Genomic DNA, 20293 nt, shown 5'->3' with positions numbered 1-20293 from the left:
ATTACTTTAAATACCCTAAAGCGAGACGAATTACTACAAGGTGGCCACAAAGTCCCGTTACCTCTGAAAAAAGTAACATAAACCACTAAACGTACGTAAATAACTACAGGGAAGGAGCTGAATGACATGAACAACAATGCTTTCGAGAAGCATTATTTAGATACGAAACATTAAGTGTCCATCTGTTGACCACTATTCTCATGACAAAGCATAATACGCCGTCAGGTTCTGTGTGACATTTTGCGGAGCATTGCAGGTGTAACTTAAGTGAAAGCTTGTTTCACAGTTTCTGTCAATTCGGCAGTGGTATCGTGACGATTTTGTGTAAAGATGCCCTTTATGAACCATCATCGCGCATTATCACAGGTGGTGAGGTCTGGACTTTGTGGTGCGGGCAGATCCGGACTACCACGACCAATCCAACGCCCAGGAAAGACTCCCGTGAAATATTCACGTACGGCGAGGTCATAATGCGCAGGTGCCTCATCATGCTGCGTCTCTTTGACTGATCGAGGGGTAACGGGACTTTATGGCCACCCTGTATATTTTAAATCACAATCTTCTTTTGTATAACAGCCCGTTACAAAAGCATTAAATATTGTATCGAGTGTAATGTTTTGTATCTTTTCTGCTATTTTTTAGGAATGTTCATATGTTGTGTACCGTTTCTGTCCTACAATTGATTTTGATTCTATCACCATCTAAACTATTTTATATTTATAAAATAAATTAAAAAGTATCAACTTCAATCAAGTAATACATAAAAGAATTTAAATTGAAACGAGAACATATTAATTACTTAAGCAAAATGTAATGCTCTGATTCGTGTGACAAGAAGTGGAACATTACCATTTATCCTACGGTCCGGATGTTGTTTCCAGCCAATAAAGCAATTTCCAAGATGAAAATGTGCCAATTCATACTGCTGGAGCTGTTGATATGCAGTTTCATTAACATCGAAATGAACTACAATTCTATTGCCATCCCAATTTCCAGACTTGAACATCATTGAACACCTGTGATCAGATCTAGGGACCATTATCCTCCATCCTCGACAACAGATCTAAGAGCTGCAGTGCATAAGAAGTGATATAGTATTGCTCCACTCCATGACGAATCATAGTTGCACTGTAGGTAGAAAAGGCAGTCTCATGCCGTATTAAGCGGGCGTTTTCTCCCAGTGTTTTCATTATTTTGATTACCATCTGTATGTTATTTCTTGTCTTTGTTCTAACACTGGGAACTTTTAATAAAATATTTTGAACTAAATAGCTATGTAATGGGAAATTTTAAAACATGATCCATTATTTAGAATAAAAGCTGTAAACTCAAATCTAGTTGTAAGAAATAAATATTTGTTGACTCTCATTATTGCCTGATCTATCTTTTAAATGTGTACTGTACAAACAAATTCGCATCAATAAACATTGGTACAATTTACAATGCTGCTTAATATTATGTAATTGCGAGAACTTCTTGTAATTATAATTACCAAAAGCTATTCTTGTAGTACTATAAAAGGAAAGCAAAAATAATTTCACACATTTTCCACTAAGACGTTATTTTAGGCAGTATAGCAATGTCTGCACATACTTTTTCGAATCTCTTGAATGGTTTGAGATACCAAAATGCTTTAAAAAGCACTATATATTTCTTTTCGTTTATTGGAAACTACGAAATATTTCGAAACGACTTTTAGACACAGTTAGGATACTTTATACATTACCGACTCTCTCTTTGAACACCCCCGGATGACACATATTCACTCTCTTTTAGATACTGATTTTCCCAAGTATGTCCCAAATGTGTTTGCAGAATGTGACATAACTTTGTTTTCAAAGTGTTTGCCAAGAAGAAGTGTTTTAAATATATCACACGAGAGACTGTTTTTAAGAATTAACGCTTTTTGAAGACGCAAAGCACACTTTTTAAACACTATTTAAAGAATTTTCTCCTTAAAAACTGTTCTAAAAGTGTTTAAATAATGTTTTATTTTTTACAGTGCATATAAGACTTTATATATGATACTTATATAAGCACTTGTTCGAAATAAACCCTTAAAAAGAAAAAAATAATGTTAAATTTTGAATCCTTTCTAACTGTGTTCCTTCATTTGAAATAGTCATATCGTGATCATAGCATGTAACACCAAGATACTTTGGACGTGCATTGTCCCTTTTGTCTCACTTGCGTTATTACTGTGGTAGAGGTCTCTAAAAAAATGTTTATGATACTGTAGCGCTCTTTGCAACACAGTTTTGAATTACGTATATATAACAATCTGAGGTAGTGCCATTTTAAAATAATGTAAATTTATGCTGCGTTGGCAACATTGTTCATCTGGTAGTAGTGCAGAGTATGTAAAATAATTTCTTCTTGTATTGTATTCAAACTTAAAGTGAATTATCATTACAAAATGTAGTGTGGAGTTTCTTCAACAGATCTTGGTATTCTTATGACTGTAACACGTAAAGTACATATGACGTATTATTACAGTGAAACAAAATGGCCGATGCACGCTTGGTAGTTGAGAAATGGGAGTCCATTCTAAAGTGGTATTTCAAGCTTTAACAAGTCTAAACTTTTACCTCTGGAAAATCTTGAAGGATGTCCTGTAACGCAATAAATCAGCTTGCTATACTGGGGACCCTCGTGAAAAAAATACTTACAGTGGTATATAGCCTAAGTGCAGTAATCTCCACCAACATACTGACAGACGTTGTTCAAACAGCCTTTTGTCGATGTGGTATGTGTCTGGCTGTTAAAGGTAATCACTTTGAATGTGTGATGTCATACAAACAAAACCAACTTTTTTCCTTAAAGAGCGGGTGATATTATTTAATGGATGAGTAGGTCAATCTTGAGCATCTTGATGATAGCGGATCACCCTTTATAAGGTGGCAACATTTAATTCATTGACAGTCCGCACGTGGCTCTAACGCGCTTTTGGTAGTTTCACTGCGAGATGCGAAAAGTCAGTTTAGTTTGTAGTTCTACTATACGTGGAACATTTTATTGTGGTTTATTGTCTTATCTATTAAACTTGCGGCATGTTAACATGAATACTACATAGATTTTTCTTTTGTTATACACTTATTAACGGATAGAAACCTAAATCAACATTTTAAAGATAAAAAGGTGTGCAAATAAAATATTCTGAGCTAATAATTTTATTGCAACATTTCGAAAGAGGAAAAAATATATAAATTTTATTATATATTTCTTATTTCATGAGAGAATAATGCAAACACTACAACTTATCAAATAACTAATCAGCTAATATAAAGCATTGTGTATGTACGAATAAACCTTAATTTAAAAACTGGAACAACAATTAGGGTAACAACTATTTAGACAACCGTTAAAATAATATTTGATCAATTTATTATTTCAAAATTCGAATCATCAGTTAACTAAGAAACAGATTAATGATTAATTATGAAATGTTCAAGCTGGGGTAGTCCCGGTACTAATTTTTTTGTGTTATTTATATGAAAAGTGTATTCTGTGAGCTAGGTAAGTACTTTTTATTTGAAATATGTAGGCCTATTATAGAAACATGCGTAACATTTACCAAAGCTGGATATAAGGACAGCACACTGGTTCCGGGGTATATTCAGAGATAGAGATGCAAAAAAGCCGGCTTTTTTGAATCGATGGTTTTTTTCACATAAAAAGCCGGCTTTTTTGGGAAAAAAACGAGAATTTTGGAAATTTTGGCTTTTTTCAACTTGATGATTTTTCTATCTAAATAGCTTTCTTATAGTATATTCTATAGTTAGATAAGAATTTCATGACCTGAATGTGATATTTCGCTCTGAAATTCACCATCAAGATGGATGGAGCACATGTTTTACGAATTAAAGCTAACATGAAGAATGTAGTATTTGAGGGTAATTTTAGAGGCTATTTAACTTTATTTTAACTTTTGAGTTATCGAGATTTTTCTTCTTCTTTAGTTTGTCATCCGCGTTTCATTTCTAAGAGCTTTTAGTACTCTAGCTTCTAGCGCAAAAGTTAAACTTGCCCGCTTTCCTATTTATCCGTCAAAGCGTACGTTTTTCAATATATCCGTCAAACCGTACTTCCACATATCTGTTATACTGTAGCTGTGAAGTGATTTAGCAATAATTTTCCGGACACAACCTTGAATACCAATTTATACAAATAATCCGTAGCGGATTTAGAAAAGTACTTTAGGAGGGGTTTTTCTGATTGTTTCGTTTCCTAAAAAGTCCTAATTTTATTTGGGAAGTGCTTGAAGTTTATGAGTACTGGCATAACTAATATTTCGTTTCGTTTATATGTTTAGCAATAATCTTCCGGATACAACTTTAAAAATAATTTTATACTGAGAATCAGTGGCGGATTTAGAAAAGTATTTTTGGAAGGATTTCTTACTAATGTTTAGTTTTTTTTAACATTCGTAATTTTTATTTGACGGGAGCTTAAAGTTTATGAGTAAAGGCATAAATAATAGATATTTCGTTTGTTGCAGACATTCCGTAACTTTGGGGAACGGGCTTCAGTGCGAAAGACCGCCCCCCTAACCTTCGCAAAACCGTCACTGCTGGTAATTAGTAATAATAACTATTTAAAAACAATAAGAAAGGAAGTCGGCCAACTCACAGTATACGCACTATTTCTACATTCACAGATGGAACAAAGAAAAGAAATTCGACCCTTTCACCTTTTAATCAAGGTGTCCCATGTTCAATTCTCGGTCGACCCACAAACCTTCTTTCATGCGTAACCCAAGTAGCGGTTCGGATGTCAGTTTAAGCGAGTCTTCTCCTTGATAACCTCGGTATTTCGTAAGGATGTTAAGCCTAAATATACGAAACAAACCAAATTGTATATTTCTGCATGCCTAAATGCGTGTTGTTTTATAAAGAAGCCAAGATTGCTTAAATATATTGATAGAAATTGGCAAAATTTATCGATTGCCTACGTAGCTTCCAACATTAGCTTGGATTGGACTTTCAATGATATCTACGTACCGGTACTAAATTTGTAATTTAATACCTCAGTTTTAGCGTACTGATTATGGTACGTTGACCTTTAAATTCTACATGCAAAGCAATAACAGGATTTTCCCGTTATTGTCTTACATTTCAAGTAATGACGGGATTTTCCCAATGGCTAGGGCGGGAGATTCTCAACTTAAGAAATTTACTGACCGCACGTCTTTAAGCTTATGGGAGTTCTTCCGGCATAACCCCGCTGTTGCATAATAACATCAAGGCGAAGCAAACTTATTTCTGTGAATATGTAATATAAATACATAAAGCAAAAAATCTAAGTCAAAAAAGCCTGGTTTAAACCAAAAAAGCCTAGTTTAAACATCCCCCAAAAAACGGGTTTTTGGCATTTTCAAAAACAACCACGGTTCTTGCCAACTCTGCTTACTTTTGTATATAGGAGGTTAAAAAATTCTTATTATATACATTGGTTAATCCTGTGGAATTCATAATGCAAAGAATGTTGAAGAAAAATTGTTTGAAATATTTTTTCGAAATTCATAGTTTATTTTCGATGTTTTATATTATTATCAGCATCAACCACTAATTAAATGATTTTTTGTGTTATAGAGAAGCGATACAAAGTCTGTTTTATCAATTTAAAGCAGTATTTTGAAAAAAGCCCAAAATTTCCCAAGCAAAAAAGCAAAGCAGAAAAAAACGAGTTTTTTTCCAAAAAAGCCGGTTTTTTTCCGAGCCCTTGCATCTCTATTCAGAGACCATTTAACCATTCAAGCGGTTATGACATGTTGAGACGTCACGCTGTACGCTGCAGTAGGTTCAACGTCTTTTTGTTGGGGCTGATCTTTGAATAGGATATATAGTCTATATATCTCCCTGGGTGGAAGTATGTTGAGATGTGCTTTAGTGTGGTTTATGTTGTTATTTTTATGGTCTGTGATAGTGTTCTTTGCTTGCTCGAGTCAATGATCATGATGAGTCAATGATTGCTAGAGTCAATGGTTGTTACCCATTTCTTAATGGATTGGGGTGATTTGATCGATTGTTTGCATGATTTGATACACTGGTTTAGTAGCTGTTGTTGATTGTTCTAAGTTGGCAGTAGTTGTTTCTTGTTCCTTTCCTTCTTGGTCTCTCTTGGTGGGGTGGGTTTGATCCTCAAAAGGGCCAGAGTTGTTCTTTCGAGGTTTTATGATTCGTAGTGTGTGGTACGCATAAGATTTCCTGGGGCGGAGAGGGTATTTGCTGTTTCCTGTCCTGTATCTAGGCTCTTTGTAGGTGCCACAGAAGAATTTGTCAATTGCTTTAATGCGTTGTTGCTCGTGATGTTCCCACAGCAGCAACAAATTGGTGGGTTAGTGCACAGGTAGTTCACAATAGTAACAATTTTTGCAGGATGTTGGTCTGGTTGTGCTGCATGTTGGTTTTGCCTTGTAGGTAGTGCTCTCAAACGAGTCGGGTCGGGTCAGTCGGATTAGCTCGGGTCGGGTTGTCGGGTCAGTCGCGTCAGCTCGGGTCGGGTTGTCGGGTCGGGTTATCGGGTCGGATCACTCGGGTCAGTTCACTTTGGTCAACTGAGTTTAGGTTGAGCTTAAACTCGGCTGGAGTCGAAAGCTGCTGCTTTTCACTAGCTGCCTAATTAAAAATAGCAATTTTCAATTGATTTTATAGAAACCATAAATCTATTTTGAACTCTTGCATGTAGTGCTTTTATGGTAAATGCTTATTTTTGTACTTGTTTGTACTTTAATTTTTAAATGTGGAAGATTGATTTTACCAATCGACTGTAATATTAATATCTACGCCAATATGGAGTCTGGATTTAGAACAAAACTAGAAGTTGTTTAAGAAAGGCCAAAAGAAAGATTGGATATGGATGACCAAGCCCAAGCGAGGACGCGGTGGCTCAGTGGTAGAGAATTCATCTCTGGTGCATGGTATGCATGGTTCGATCCCAGCTTGTGCTAAGTGGGCTTTGTGGTGGAGAAACGCCGTGTAGTGGGTTTTCTCGGTGTTCTCCTATTTCCTACCACTTTCTTCATTCCACCATTTCATTCATTTTTCATGGTCACCATCTCCCTTAGCCTCGGTGCAGAATCGAGGGACCTTAAACTGAATATTTCATTTTATTTCACCAAGCCCAAGGACATCGATACAAGAACAAGATAAAGATTGGATATGCAAGACGAAGTGCATATTAATCTTGCTCTTGGCCTTGTTTTGGTGATCACTAAGTAGCGATGAGCATATTTTCTTGCTTTCCGTATAGTATGAAATACCATAATCAAAATCACACTTGGTCTTCATTTGTACCGATGAGGCGAGCATTCTTGGATCTTGTATAGCATGAAAGACCACCAAGACTACGAAATGCAGGACCAAGACTTGACTGTGCAAGACAAGTATTAAGACGCAGTATTGATGACCAAGACCCAGGGTGCGAATTGTTTGAATTTCATTTGTTGGGTTGAAATTGATTAAATAAAATTAGTACTTTATAATTAATTATCATACTGTATTTTTAAATTTTAAATTACAAAATTCATATTAGACCCTATATATCTTCTTACTTGCAAATATATATACTGTAAAATACGTTTTAATTACCGAGAAAGAAAAATCAAAGGGGCGCGGGTCCCGGAATCACAAGAACCTATTTTGGAATGAAAGTTGAAGGGTTGGAAAAATAATCATAGGTGTTCTCCCGTTTCCTCAACCCTTATCATTGTAGTTAAACAATTTCGTTTTGTCTCCGCCAAGAGACTCTTGCTACTGCCTTCCAAGAAGACCCCCTGCCTTCCGAGCAGCTGAGAACACTGACATTGAAGAAAAATTTCGTCACATAGAACTAAAGCAAGAAAAAAAAATTTCTCCCACATCGGACATTGGTATCAGTTATAAAAAGAAATAACAAAACCTCAAAAGTGTCAAATATTCTCTAAGATGCATATACAAATCCCCCGCTTGATCTAGCTAGTGGTTAACGTGTAAGACTTCGGTACACGTGGCCCGGGTTTAATCCCAATTGGAGTGCATTTTGGCGTTCACCCAGTGTCGTGACCGTAGTGCTCTCAAACCGGTCGGGTTGACCCGACTTGGGTCGGGTCAGTCGGGTCGGGTTATTCGGGTTCGGTTGTCGAGTCGGGTCAATCGGGTCAGCTCTGGTCCGGTTGTCGGGTCGGGTCATGTTGGGTCATCGGGTCTGGTTAGTCAATTCGGTTCACGGGTCGGGTCGGGTCGGTCTCATACTGCATGTAGAGGAAACCGGGGTATTCGCGAACACTGAGGGAATACCGAACACCCAAGTTTACGCTCAAGGAAGCTAGTTAGATAACAGACGATTCTGCTCCACGCTAGCGGAAAGACCTAGAAAAGTGTAGCATACATTTGGTGACAGTCAGTTGAATGGATTGCCAGAAAGAAGACGTTTTGTTGTTTTTGCCGATTCACTTGTAAAGTTGATTCAACAATCTGGTCAAGATAAGTTGCTCTTATCTTATCTATATTGTTACAAATAAGGCTATATATTCCCCTACATTTGGAATATATAGCCTTGGTTCTTATAGCATTAGTTCTTTGTAATCTTACTAGCCTGAATGCAGTCAAAAATTAGTTTCAACTATAACAATAAAATTGCATCTCATGGGGAAATGCCAGACAGAATGTTTGTCATTACCCCGGAGTGTTTGGGATTGCCCTGTGATGTGAAATAAATTATCAAAAATGTTTAAATAAGTTATTTTTTTATTGAAAAGTAATTAATAAGTTAATGAAATTGGTTTGGTAAATAGATCATGTCTTGCTAATAAGCGTTATTAGCTTTATTAATTACAATAGTTTGCTATACTTATTATTTGCTATATTTATTAGTTATGTTTGTAATTATAATTCTTATTAAAGATTTAATTACTAAATTACCATATAATTTTAATGTATTTCGGTTCTTTCGTAAAGGAAAGTTTGAAGTAAACAGTATGTTCGGGATTAACCCGACCACTGGAGCAATCCCGAACATAAGTACATTTTTAAAATATCTCAGTGATTTGTTGAAAAATGCTCCTTTTGACTTTCCTTTGCACTTTAGTAAAAAACAAGAAAAACTCCAAATTTTCTATACACTAGAAATCTTAATTGTATCTGCTAAAGCAAAAGAGTTATTTATAATCAAAGCTTAAGTGTTCGTGAATACCCCGGTCTCCCCTACAGTTCGTGCATCCAGGATAAATTCGCGTGTAAATTTTACAGATAGTTGTATTAAACTCCCAATTATCTCGTTCACCTGCTTCGGTTCCATTGTGAAGAGTCTAGGGAAAGTGGTCCTCTGTCAGATTGGATGCGAAGTACGTTGCTGTACTATATTATCTGGTTGTGGAGTTCATCCGTGATGATTTTCACGCTTGAAACAGAAAATTAGAAAAGGGACCCCTCAGGAAAGTCCGTGTCCTGGCTATGAATAAGATATCAATCAACATTCTACATAACTTTCCTCCATACTGTTAGTAGCCTAAAGTTTGTACAGCATTTCCTATCTATACATATAATTTACACACGAATTTGTTTTTAGAAAGTGTAAGATAGAAAGAAAAGAACGGTAAAGAAGACGCTATGAAGCGCGAGAAAATTTCTAGCTTCGTAGCTTTGATAAAAGGACAAAACTCTGGATTTACCATGAAAAAAAAATCGCTCATACTGCATGCGAAGGCAATTTACATGGCAAAACCAAACTAGATAGAAGTGTCAAAATCCATGTAAACGTAATTGTTACTATGTAGTCAATATGATAATCTGTCAAGTTGTCCGTATGAGGAGTGTATTGTCAGTGAGAAGTATGTTATTTTGGCATGCAAAAATCGTCTTCTTGGTCCATGTACTCACCTGGTCATCGTATTTACCTGAAAAATATGGATTTGCAAAGAGACTTTGTTGCTGTCTGTTATTAGTATGAGTCTGTACACACGCGCGTCATGCATGTTTTAAATGCTTGATAAAATAAATATAGTATATATCTTCTAGAATCTGTACACAGATGCGTCACATGGTAAATATACATTTTATGTAGTTAATACAACTTAATTTACATATTATAGTGTTTGCATTTTTTAAACAAGAATTTCATTCCCATCTGAGGATGGACGGGCTGTAGAAGGCAGTACGTACTTTCTCTGTGGCGAGAGATATTTTCAAGTTTATGGGGCGTTAAATGTGTAGAATGGTTGCAAATTTAATACGGTGATAAAGTGCTTCTTTAATACATGACGTGTGCAGTAGTACACTGAGGTTATGTGCAATATATATATATATGAATTGCGATAGTAGATACGGCGGTCTGGATTATATCGGTCTATGGCATCGGTGCGTTCGTATAGCGAGATGATCCAATGGTGGGTAAGTATAGCGTGGTAAAACTGGAACTTCGTCTAAAAGTTCATGCACAATTGGATGCGTTAGATCTATGCGTGTTTGGATATAGCGTTGGCGTAGATGGTAAAGGTGTGGTAAAATGGTTGGAAATTGTGCATGACGATATATTTCACCAGTGAGAATATCGAAAGAAAGAAAGTAGGTGTAAGGCGTGTCTTTCGAGAACTTTCAGGCAATCATACAACGTTGGAGCTACTGATAATTATTTGAGATGACTGTACTTGATTGTTGAGCGTACAAAGACTTTGTATGTGAGCAGCAGAAGTTTTGTATTGAGACCCCAGGAGGTGCCTTTAAGGTTTCGTAATAAGGTTCACTGTTTGTATAATATTTTGCACATATGTGCTGATCAGATTGTCCTGTTGTTAGGTGCGTTAATGTTGTATTTCTTTACAAGAGTAATTTAACTTTTTATTTTGTGACTATTATTATTATTATTATTATTATTATTATTATTATTATTATTATTATTATTATTATTATTATTTATGTATTTATTCTGATATGCCATGTGCTTGTTCGTGGAACGTGGATGTTCTCTGTGTTGTTTTTTGAGCATACTCTACTATTTTGTAGATGAGCTCATACCACTGTGTTTAGATCGAATTAATGGTACAAGTAAACGTGGGTTGGCGTTTACAATGTTTGGTCGGTTATTTTGCTCGGCTCTGAAAAGGGCCAATTTCTGGACCTTTTCGCTGCCAGGGTTGTATTCTGGTTGGGATCTGAGTCTATTGCTTCTAGTCCTTGATTGGTTTGCATATCTTCTTCTTCCTCCTCTTCTTGTGAGCCGTCAACTTCATTCAGATGCTCATCTGACAATGTACACCCAGTTCTGCGAGCGAGACCTGTTCGAAAAAGGCATTTCGGCAGGTAGCATCTGAAAAAATATCTTTTTACTGGAGGTGGGATGCCGTAGGATCACGTAGCTGTTCCCAAGTATCTTCCTTCCACTTTACAAATTTTATAAATGTGGGATCGATTTGTAATGACCATCTTCATGTACTTTTCTGGTCCATTTGTTTCTCCGAGAGAAAGCGATAGATTTTTCATTCGTAGAGGCTTCTGCCCTTTTTCACTTTAGCATCGATGTCTTGCACTACTGGAGAAATGGCTAATAAGTATTGTTTTTTATTTTTTTTATTTTATTTTCAGAAATGTAAGTATTTTTTGCCAGAAGTAGAATTTCATGTATTGTACAATTGTACTAATTTGGACACTCTAGTTTTATCTTCTGCAGATACCAGTGACGTAGGTAGGTTCTTTCATTTGGAGGGATCAAAATATGTAAACTTGTTTATTTGAATAAATAACTTGAAAATCTAGACCTCATACTCATCTTTAAGTACTTCGCTGAAGTTATTACCCCTCACCTTTGTGTTTATTACCCCTCACTTGATCTGTATCAGAGCTCAAACGGTAACAGGTAGTAAGCAATTTTATTCTAATATGCATTCAGCATTGTGAGAATAGGTTCCATCTCTTCTCTGATCTCTCCATTGTAACCGGAAGTAGCAGATCTTCCGGTTTCAATATTAGTTCCCCATGGTTTGAAACTGGATCGCATTTTCACAATGTAAAGAGAAATTCACTTGTTATTCTTGTTAATCTATAATTTTCAGCTCAGTTTACCCTTAACAGAAGAAAAATATATCAAGAACGGAAACAGTATATTGTTTTTCGATTTCCATTTTTCTAAATTTCTGGAAAAGCATTAAAAAAGAAACATGTGAATAGGGGAGACCGGGGCCAATTGTAACAAATTTTACATTTTTTTTCCACATATTTATGCTCCAATAAGCCTGAAAATTATACAATATCTTAACTGAAGCTTTGTTGCTCCATTCACATTTTTTCATACATGACAATTTCTAATATGGAAAGTTACGAAGCATTTTATGACAGCATCTGTCTTGTTACAAACGCCCCCGTGGCCGGGTCAATTGTAACAGAGTTTTGGGACAATTGTAACATGATGCTTCTAATGAAAAGTACAATATATATGGCAAAACAATATATATGGTTAAATAATACTGATAGGTTTAACAAACTAAGACTACATTCTCAAATTTAAAAGCAGGCCTATTTAAAAATATACAATTTCCACGCGTCAACAAGATGCATGAATGAGTTACTTGATACCGGTGCCGTGCCACATTAACTCGAAATAACTTCTCTTCGGCCAAACTTAAACATAGGCAAGCAAGCCAAGATTAAAATATGACGTAACATAAAGATTCAAGTCAGTGACGTAACAATGGCGTTTGACGTTCCTAGGCAAAATCCGTAGTAGTGCCCGCACACACCCCTAATATACCTGACGCACCCACATACACTGCGCCCCTAGGCAATGTCTGCCCTGCCTACCCTATTATTTTCTACTAGACACCCAAACTGCATTTGTAATCATTATACACATCCCTCACACAACGACGTGAGAAGAGAATGCGCTACTGTGCGAGAGAGATTAAGTAAAACAAGTGAAAAGTTACATTGTTGATTATTTCTGATGAATCAGAATGGGAGCCTATTTGACAAATGAGTCTTGAAAAACTTATAGGCTATTTAAAGACACCACAAGGAAGGAACATATTGAAACATTTGCCTATTCTGGTACAACATCGAAAGGCAGTGATCCACAGACAGCCACAAACGTTTGTGAGGATGTCTAAAGAAGTTAGGGGAGAACCCATAATGAAATATGGGGTGGAAGTCTTTTCTTTCCCTAGAGTAACCATATTGATATATTGTACACTAAGGCCGCCAAGGATTTTTTGGGGATCGAGTCCCCCCTACGTACTTGTGGCCCCGGAAAAGCATACTAAATACGTACATTGTTTTATTAATTACATAAATTGTATTGTCTTCGGTTATATCAGTACATCATTTGTCTGGGACGATTGTAATGTGTTACAATCGTCCCTGATCGCCATGTTACATTTGTGCCCGTTCAACAGTCAGTGATAAATACCATGATTCCTCGTAATTACATTGAGTCAAAGCATCAAACACGTTGTCAAGGAAAGAATATAGATTACGCAGGGTATTTGTTTACAGTATACGCATATCTATCAAGAGAAAATAAAAACAAGCCTGTTAAAAATTTACTAATCGTTGTCAAATCACCTTTCTCCTTGTCCAGTCTTCCACACTTTACTAACGACGATCTTTTTTTTTTTTTTTTTCTCACATACACCTTGCATAAGTGATATTTCGAAACTCACTTCTACAAGTAATGGCCAATGTTACAATTGACCCGCGTTACAATTGTCCCCGGTCTCCCCTACTGTGAAATTACAGCAGACTTCCGAACCATAAAGAACCGTAAGGATACAATATTGTAAACAGAACTCGTAATTACCAGTTCCAGCTTCGAAATACAGTTAGATAAAAGCTGATGTTGGAACACTGAATTTATCTTAGAAAAAAAAAAAACTTCTTATCCCTCTTAGCATATCTAATCGATAAGACTCTAACATTAATACTGGAAATTACGTATTTGTACAACTTTCAGTTTTAATACAGTAATTAAAGCTGAGATTAAACCTAGTCTTTAGACATTAAACTCATACCAAAAACAGTTTCTCGCTATCTATGACTATTCTTACTTAATAAATACCACTATTGCAGACGGAAATAGTAATCGATTTGTACTACTTTCGATGACAATAGCGTTATTACAGATAAGATTGACCATATTCTTCGAAAACTAAACTTAGGCCTATATAAAAGAAAACGTTTCTTACAACTTATTAGAGTTTTTGTTCTATAACAATCAAGACTGAAACCGAAAGTTGCTATAAATTTTAATCACTTTCGGTCTCAATAGTGTGATAAAAATGGAGAAAGAGTATATTCATGAGTAGGGATGCACGCGAGACGAGACACGGTACGAGAGTGAAAATTTTATGCGAGACGCGACACGAGACGCTAGACGAGACTCGGTTAAGCCTCGCACGAGAAGTCTCGCGAGACTTCTCGCAGTCTCGCAATATTTATGAATTACATTTAATTGTATATTTAGTGATTTTACATTTATTGAGTTTTCTAAGTTGAGCGTTAATGCCTCCAGGAACAAAAAAGTGATTGGGGCAATAGACATTTTATGAGATTTATTATTATTCAAGGTTGATTTTCAGAATTAAAGCCTTCTTTAGTTTCTAAAAAAGAAAAGCTTTATAAATTGGAAATTTATTACAGCATCGATTTAGGACTTTATTTTGCGACACAAACACATACACGCGGGCGCGCATGAATACATGAACTTCTGTTTTTGGTCTGAAAAGCGAATAAGACTCCCTATTTCTGCGAAATGTGATATTTCTGTTGTTTCTGTCTTTTTCATAGTACTGCTAGCGATTAATGTTGGGGGATGGCGGGAAAATTCCCTCTTGTCAAAGTTTGCCCCGGCTAGGCTCGCAGAAATAACATGATATTTTTACATGGAATAAGTATTTTCTTTCTATATATTTATCAAAAACATCTCCCTCTAGTTCGGAAGTTTAATTCAAACACTGGTTTGGTAGGATGGCCCTATAGGTTTAGTGGGAGATTGTAGAAATGGCCCTATATCTGTCAGTAATTTTATTTTCTAGATCTGGCAACACTATATAAGTTGAAAGCGAAAGTTGATAAAATGCGATAATGCAACATTGCTACAAGCGCGAACGAACCGAAAGAATTGGTTCGTATTGTGTTGTGACGAGTTCTTTTGTTGTCTACAAGCGCTTTTGGTGGTATAAAAACATCTTTATAATAGAAAATCACTCTTCAAGGAAACGACAAAAATGCGTAAATGTTGATAGTGGCGACGATATTTTAGAAGAGCCAAATATTGCTGGAGACCTCTAAGCTGGAAAACAATGTTGGATCCAGCAACAATTTATGCTGGTTTCGCTGTAAATTATGCTATTAATTTGACGAAAATTAATGGTCCAGCAATCAAATTCCAGCACAACTTTTCTTCTAATTTGGAGCGGAGGGGGGACAAGTTCGGATACCATGTTGAACTCTAGGTTCCGTCTCCTTAGGATGTTGTGAACATTTATCCCATGGAAAACAATGGCAAACCACCATGGATTCACCTTGCGGAGGGACTTTTAGGTCAAATACCTGCCTTCGGACAGAATATCATATCATCATTCATTAACAGCCATAGAATAACACATTGCCAAATTTTGACCGAGAATATATGAGAGTCTGCGAGACCATGCGAGAAAGTCTCGCGCGAGACGCGAGATGAGACTCAAAATTTTATGCGAGACGAGACTTCACATTTGCGAGACGAGACGAGACCAACATCTGAGGCTGCGAGACGAGACGAGACTTTTCCATTTCTCGTCTCGTCTCGTCTCGCGTGCATCCCTATTCATGAGACTTCAAATCTATATCTATCTATCTATCTATCTATCTATATATATATATATATATATATATATATATATATATATATATATAGATAGATAGATAGATAGATAGATAGATAGATAGATAGATAGATAGATAGATAGATATAGATATATAGATATATAAATATATAGATATACTGTACATACAGTATATAAATGAAAGTGACTAAGTTTATGACTTAATAACTCTTGAACCACCCGATCGATCTCGATAGCATTTTCAACATAGAGGAGGTTCGAGTCTAGGATGTTTTTAACTGAGATTAACAATGACACATCCGATACCATTTAAATCCAAATTCAGCCCCGCGACTTGGAGGAGGTGGAGAAGGGGGTGTATAAAAATGATCAAAAATGACCGGCAAGACAAAAAAAAATTCTATCAGAGAATACTACAGTAATAGTAAAAAGTGACTAACTAACGGAACATATCACTAATTTTCTTATTTTAACCGAGCAAAACGGGTAATTGATGCTAGTCCATAATGTAAATCCGCTTCTCGCTATCTTTCACCGTTTTTTGTTTTACGTTGATTAACATTCGAAACCGGAAACTATAGATTTCTACCACTTCCGGTTGGAATAGAAGGATGGGGCTCAGATATAATTTACTCTTGGGACGCTGAAAATATATCGAGAAATGTTTCTTGTATCTCTTACCCTTTTTGTTTGACCCTGTCAATAGATAGACGGACAAGCATAGCTGTTCTCCGATATATGAGTTCCGATACTTATGCATAGCACAGTTTGTGAATTTAATAGTTGCTGAATAATCTTACGTATTTTCTTTTTTGTATACTTTTAGGAACACTGTAAACGAAAAATTGCAAAATGCCTAGTTCGTCGTGTTCAGGTGAAAAGGAAATAGAGAACGTAGTGGAACGAATTCCGGAATCCGAAAGAGTTTTCCAGCCAATAAAACCTGGCAATCTGTGTGCTACTTGTCAGCGGAAGAAAAGGGCTGATGGTGTTTGCCCAATATATGAAAAAGAAAAGTAAGTATTTTATTTTTTATCTGTAGACTGTTGTTTCTTCATTTCTGTAGGTAGAGTATATCAGGACCAGAAGACTATTGTCCCGTAGAATAAGGTAGGGAAGGCAACAAGGTAGATTTTCGAACTTCTCCAGAAGCTAAAAATCTCGAAGACGTTCGTCTATCGCATTATCCAGCGATACATTGAAACAAACTGTGAAAAATCGCGTTAGACCAGGAAGCCCACCAAGAGTGCGGAAAACTCCAGAGCTCGCGAAAGCAGTGATAGTGCTTGTATGAAGAAAACCGGTACTAAGGCAATTAGTGATGGCTCGTGAGCTGCAAATTCCCAAAATGTCTATGTCATATCTGTTAAGGTGACCTGGGAGTGAGGACTTACAAACGATGCACGTACTGAACAAATCTCACTAATGAGTAAAAACATCAGTGTCTCATCGTGGGAACAGACGAAACCTCTTAACAGGCGAAACAACTTTTTACTCTTGAGGAGGTGTTCAATTCCAAAACGATAGGACTTATACTATACACATATTCACAAGCAGTTCCAGGACCCAGAGGGATAATCATCCCGCTTTAGTCATGATGATGTGAGGGTCAGTTATGAGGGCACTAACGAGGTTCTTTCTTTGTGAGAAAGGGGTCAAAATTCTGATGATGTGTTGAGTAAGTATTTAACTTATTGTCACTGTATCTTAATAATAATAATAATAATAATAATAATAATAATAATAATAATAATAATAATAATAATAATAATAATAATAATAATAATAATAATAAACTCTTTGCAGAAAAACTGTTGAGAAAAAAGTGTACACATCTAAAGAAATTGAAGAGATAGCCAGAAGAAACCTGGAAGAACATAAAAGAAAAGGCATAAAATGGAAACCAACGAAACCTATAAGACGAAAAGATAATTTTCCACTGTATATGTACCAAGGGAAGGCATTTACTCCAACTTATGAAAAGGTATTATAAATTTCCTTTCCGAGTATGGACTAGGTGGCTTTTGTTATAGATAATATAATAAGTGAAGAACCAAATATCTCAATATCTTTTGGTACTGCAATTTGGGAACAGTTCCTCAGATTTTTTTTTTATTGTTAAGTTCAAACACAATATGTAAGCGGTATTTGAATTTTTAAAGTGATCCTACAGGAAAGCCTCATTCAACTGACATCAAAACAAAAAGAAAGTTAATTTTGCACTTTACTGAGAACCGCTTGATTACAGAGTTGTGGAAGTGCAACAGTTATCTAAGTTAGCTTTGGAGATAGTGTTCTATTTACCAGGGTGGATACGACACGGCATGCACAGAGACAGCAAGAAGTCTCAGCTAACATTTTTCCTCGAAAATGCTTCTTTGATAAGTTATAGGCTACCGAAATCATGGGAAAATTACCTAGCTGGATATCTATGGATAGAAAAGGCAGGTTCATTTTTTTTTTTTTTAACACAGGTACTACACGTTCTATATAAACATTCTGCATCGGCTGTGCAAAGGGTCTGTAATGGAATTTGAGGAATGAAAATCAGTCTAAAGTATCTAGGTACAGATCAGACAATTAAAAATATCTGGTATACACTTGTATAAGATTTAGAATAGCTTAATCTTTCTGTTTACAGTTGGTATCAAATAATATCCCAATTCCACAAATTCTGTAATGACACATAATGTCTTTGACTTCCTCTGACAATGAAATTATGTACAGTGGTACCGGTACCCCGTAGAAGATATGTCTGGAAAATTTCAATATGATATTTTATCGCATATGTGAGATAGCGACCATTTACAATCGAATGTAGCCCTTTTAAAGTCATAGGGTTTTCAAAGAAATCGTCAACTTCAACCATAGGAATTTCTTGCTCTTAACTTAGATTCATATTTCATACATCATTCTCTTTTGAATGAATAAGAATTTTGAATGACACGATTCGTATGTATGAATTTGGAAGAAATTCGAAAAAAAAATCCTGGAATTTCATCGGTGATTTTTTTAATTGGGGGCCCCTACCGGAACATTAAGTTAAAATAACTCCACGAAAGTATCTCGAAAAACAATACACGTTTTGACTTATACGAGTATTTGATAAGTTTTAATTTAAAGTATGGTTTGTAGATATGAAGGAAAAAAGTATTTTAGAATCATATTTGAAATTTGAATTATATCCAGGATTGTCTGAGGGGGGGGGGGTGCACCAAAATCTACCAAAATAACCAATCACACTGAAACTCTTCAAGGTGACATGTGACAATATTCTTTACCCCTGACAACACTGATGCAGAGAACGGAGGAAAGTATTTTGCAGAACGGAGGGTTGCAAGTATTATGCAGGGAAAATTGTTCTCTCCTTCTGGGTTGCTCCCCCCCCCCCTACTTGACAATGTTATATTGTTTTGTTTGGTGAATCCTTTTACTTATACCTTTAGAAAATCGACTTAAACTTTTGCTTTTGCAAAGTTCTGCTTTCTTTTAAGCCCCAAACGGAAATATGATGGCAGAAAGTTTCGGAGAGTGTTGCTATTTTCACTGCTAGCTTCTCATTTTAAATAGTGTATATTTACAACGAAAGGGGGGTGCACGTGCACCTTTGCACCCCCTAAATCCGGCCCTATATATATATATACAGGGTATCCCAGGAGGAAGGGGCAATATTTGGGAAATCGTAGTATGAGTGATTTTAAGTTAAAAAGTTCATATGAACATAGGTCCTAATCGCAACGGTTTGAGAGCTACAGGTTGTGAACCATTTTTGACTTTGTTGCGTATTGTTCACCGTGTAATTATTTTACAGTGGCAAGACCAATGGTGCTATTCAGCCGGTTCGGACCGGTTCGCTAGAACCGGTTTTTAAAATATTTCGAGTTCACAGAACCATTTGTTTCACACACACGCATCTGAGAGCTTTCTGGATACAATTTTTCACAGCCAAAAGCAATTGACCTATTAAAAAAAAAAAAACTTTGCTTTGCTCTGTACATAGCAGAAGATTAATGGCGGGATGGGGGTATGGTAAAGTTTATTTTAAGTGTCTTTGTTTTCAGAAATTCTTATAACTAAAGGGTTAAATATATTGGGCCTTATGCAGACCCGTTCTGACGTGTCGTTAGTGACATGACATACTAAAGAGTTCGACTAACATATGTTTCCTACAGTAGTCAAGGCCTTTAGTATGACGCTAATCATATGTCAAAATGATTCTGCATAAGGCGTATGATCTCTCACAACAAGGTATAAGCGTTTATTCCTTAATCTCAAATGCTCAGATGAGTTCCTTTGTGGCTTAGCAGTTAGCGTACGCGCCTAGGAATGGGAGACCCGGGTTCGATTCCCGGAGAGCTCATGTGGTTCGGATTCCATGTTAATCAGTAGATTCCGTCTCATATAGCCTCGCTACTGAAAAGGACGTTAAACTCAAAATCAACTCAAATGCTCAGATATCAAGAATTGGAACTGGAGTTATATAAGTGAAGTGGTGAGGTTTAT

The 20293-nt window shown here is 36.2% G+C and overlaps 1 protein-coding gene across 2 annotated transcripts in view; it reads left to right on the top strand.

Annotated features, from left to right (window-relative positions):
• LOC145666244 (uncharacterized) overlaps nt 1-20293 on the top strand; it is an 80746-nt gene that overhangs the window by 33092 nt on the left and 27361 nt on the right. The window contains exons 1-3 of one of the 2 annotated variants that reach the window (XM_081733311.1): nt 3373-3516; nt 16617-16806; nt 17597-17774. In XM_081733311.1, coding sequence (XP_081589437.1) covers nt 16643-16806; nt 17597-17774 — 342 coding nt within the window. In that variant the 5' untranslated portion in view covers nt 3373-3516; nt 16617-16642. Of the gene's footprint in view, nt 1-3372; nt 3517-16616; nt 16807-17596; nt 17775-20293 lie in introns of those variants that run through there. The other variant, XM_081733312.1, reaches the window with a different exon arrangement.

The sequence above is a fragment of the Thermobia domestica genome, chromosome 1 (assembly GCF_964235325.1).
Source record: "Thermobia domestica chromosome 1, izTheDome1.hap1.1, whole genome shotgun sequence".
NCBI classification, from domain to species: Eukaryota; Metazoa; Arthropoda; class Insecta; order Zygentoma; family Lepismatidae; genus Thermobia; species Thermobia domestica.
This window is presented reverse-complemented; position numbering and strand designations above follow the sequence as displayed.